Source organism: Salmo salar, chromosome ssa24 (genome assembly GCF_905237065.1).
Source record: "Salmo salar chromosome ssa24, Ssal_v3.1, whole genome shotgun sequence".
NCBI classification, from domain to species: Eukaryota; Metazoa; Chordata; class Actinopteri; order Salmoniformes; family Salmonidae; genus Salmo; species Salmo salar.
The window spans coordinates 42,432,501-42,435,000 of NC_059465.1; the positions used below are offsets into that span (position 1 = coordinate 42,432,501).

A 2,500-nucleotide genomic window follows, 5' to 3' on the forward strand; every position below is an offset into this window, starting at 1 on the left:
AGCAGAGTGGCTTTCTGCCTGGGTGGCTGTTTGGCTGGCCTGCTTACAAGTAGCAGGGTGGCTTTCTGCCTGGGTGGCTGGCTGACTGGCTGGCTGTTTGGCTGGCCTGCTTACAAAGTATCAGTGTGGCTTTCTGCCTGGGTGGCTGGCTGACTGGCTGGCTGTTCGGCTGGCCTGCTTACAAGTAGCAGTGTGGCTTTCTGCCTGGGTGGCTGGCTGACTGGCTGGCTGTTCGGCTAGCCTGCTTACAAAGTAGCAGTGTGGCTTTCTGCCTTGGTGGCTGGCTGTTTGGCAGGCCTGCTTACAAGTATCAGTGTGTTTGTCTGTCCTCCTAGGTTGCTTGCTTACTGGCTGGCTGGCCAGCTTACAAACAGCAGTGTAACTGCCCGCCTGGCAGGCTGGCTGGCTAGCTGACTGACTGCTGGGTACAGATTTAAAGTCATTTGAAGCAATTCAGAGTTTAAAAAAAGAAGAAAATAAATCTGCAATTCTCAAGATGGTTCACATTTGTTGTCAGCGCCATGACTTTCTAGCCTGGTCCCATTGTGGCAACACAGCACAAACAGATCTGAGGCCATGCTATGGCTTTCATCTCTTTTAGTGTTCAGGCCAAATTCATTTCAGGACAAGAAACAATGGAGTTTCTGCAAGTCTCTTCTCAAAATGGCACCCAGAATGGCACCCAAAATGGTATCCAAAATGGCACCCAAAATGGCACCCAAAATAGTATCCAAAATGGCACCCAAAATGGCATCCAAAATGGCACCCAAAATGGCACCCTGCTGTTTGTAAAATGGCACCCTATGGTCCCTGGGCAAAAGTAGTGCACTATATAATAAATAGGATACTTACAATAGCATGCAGCCTTCCTCTCTTGTTCATGGCTAAAAATCTGTTGCTGTACACTCCTCGGATACCGATGACCCCCTGAGAAACCGCAAAGAGCTCCAGGACACCTGAGAACAGAAACATCATCATCACAACAATACATCAGTATATACTATTTCTAGGATTTTCTAGGGTTTCTTATCTTTGTTTCTTTCTCTGTGTCTCTCTCAATTCCATTCAAAGGGGCGTTTTGGCATGGGAAACATATGTTTACATTGATAAAGCAAGGGAAATAAACAAGAAACAAATGTGAGAAGAAACAAAAAATAACATCAACAAAAAATACATTTTTAATAAATGTACAGTAAACATTACATCATAAAGGTGCAGACTGTTCTAGTGCCTCGCCAATTCATTGAGTGTACAAAACATTAGGAACACCTTGATAATATTGAGTTGCACCCCCTTTTTCCGCCAGAACAGCCTCAATTCGTCAGGGCATGGAGTCTACAAGGTGTCAAAAGCGTTCCACAGGGATTCCACAGGGATGCTGTCCCATTCTGACTCCAGTGCTTGCCACAGTTATGTCAAGTTGGATGTCCTTTGGGTGATGGACCATTCTTGATACACACAGGAAACTGTTGAGCATGAAAAACCCAGCAGCGTTGCAGTTCTTGACACACTACTACCATCCCTGGCACCTACTACCATACCCCGTTCAAAGGCACTTACATTTTTTGTCTTGCCCATTCACCCTCATACACGACACAATCCATGTCTCAACAGTCTCAGGGCTTAAAAATCCTTCTTTAACCTGTCTCCTCCCCTTCATCTACACTGATTGAAGTGAATTTAACAGGGGACATCAATAAGGGATCATAGCTTTCACCTGGTCAGTCTATGTCATGGAAATAGTTCCTGATGTTTTGAACACTGTGTATGTTGAAGAGGGTGGGGCTCAAGCTTGCATCCCTGTCTCACCCCACGACCACGAGGAAAGAAATCTTGTTTGTTTATTGACAATTTTAACCCCCCCACCCAACATCGCTTTCCATCAATTTGTATAGCAGATCCTCATTCCTAAGTGAGTCAAAATGTAACAAAACATGAGAATACTTTGTTTTGGTTGATTTGTTTGTCAATAAGGGTGTGCAGGGTGTATACATGATCTGACGTACGATATTTTGGTATGAAGCCAATTTTGACATTCGCTCAGGACATTGTTTTCACTCAGGAAATGTTGTGAGTCCTCTTTTGATGATACTGCAGAGGACTTTTCCGAGGTTACTGTTGACGTAGATTCCACTGTAATTATTGGGGTCAAATTTGTCTCCACTTTTGTGGGTTGGGACGACCAAACTTTGGTTCAAAATATTGGGGAAGATGCCAGAGGTGAGGATAATGTTGAAGAGTTTAAGAATAGAATATTAGAATTTTTGGTCTGTATATTTTATCATTTTATGTAGTATACCATCAACACCACAGGCCTTTTGGGGTTGGATTCTTTTATTTTTTTCATCCAATATAATTGGAGAATCCAGTGGGTTCTGGTAGTCTTTAATAGCTAATTATAAGTTTTGCAATTGATCGAGTATATGTGTTTGCTCTGGGTTCTTTGTTATATTGCCGAAAAAGTTGGAGAAGTGGTTTACCTATACATCTCCATGTTAAA

The 2,500-nt window shown here is 43.2% G+C and overlaps 1 protein-coding gene across 1 annotated transcript in view; it reads right to left on the reverse strand.

The window, feature by feature from the left end:
• Positions 1-2,500, reverse strand: part of LOC106585924 (fibroblast growth factor 5-like) — a 36,384-nt gene that overhangs the window by 25,804 nt on the left and 8,080 nt on the right. Inside the window, exon 2 of the mRNA XM_014172667.2 lies at positions 853-956. Coding sequence (XP_014028142.1) covers positions 853-956 — 104 coding nt within the window. The remainder of the gene's footprint in view (positions 1-852; positions 957-2,500) is intronic.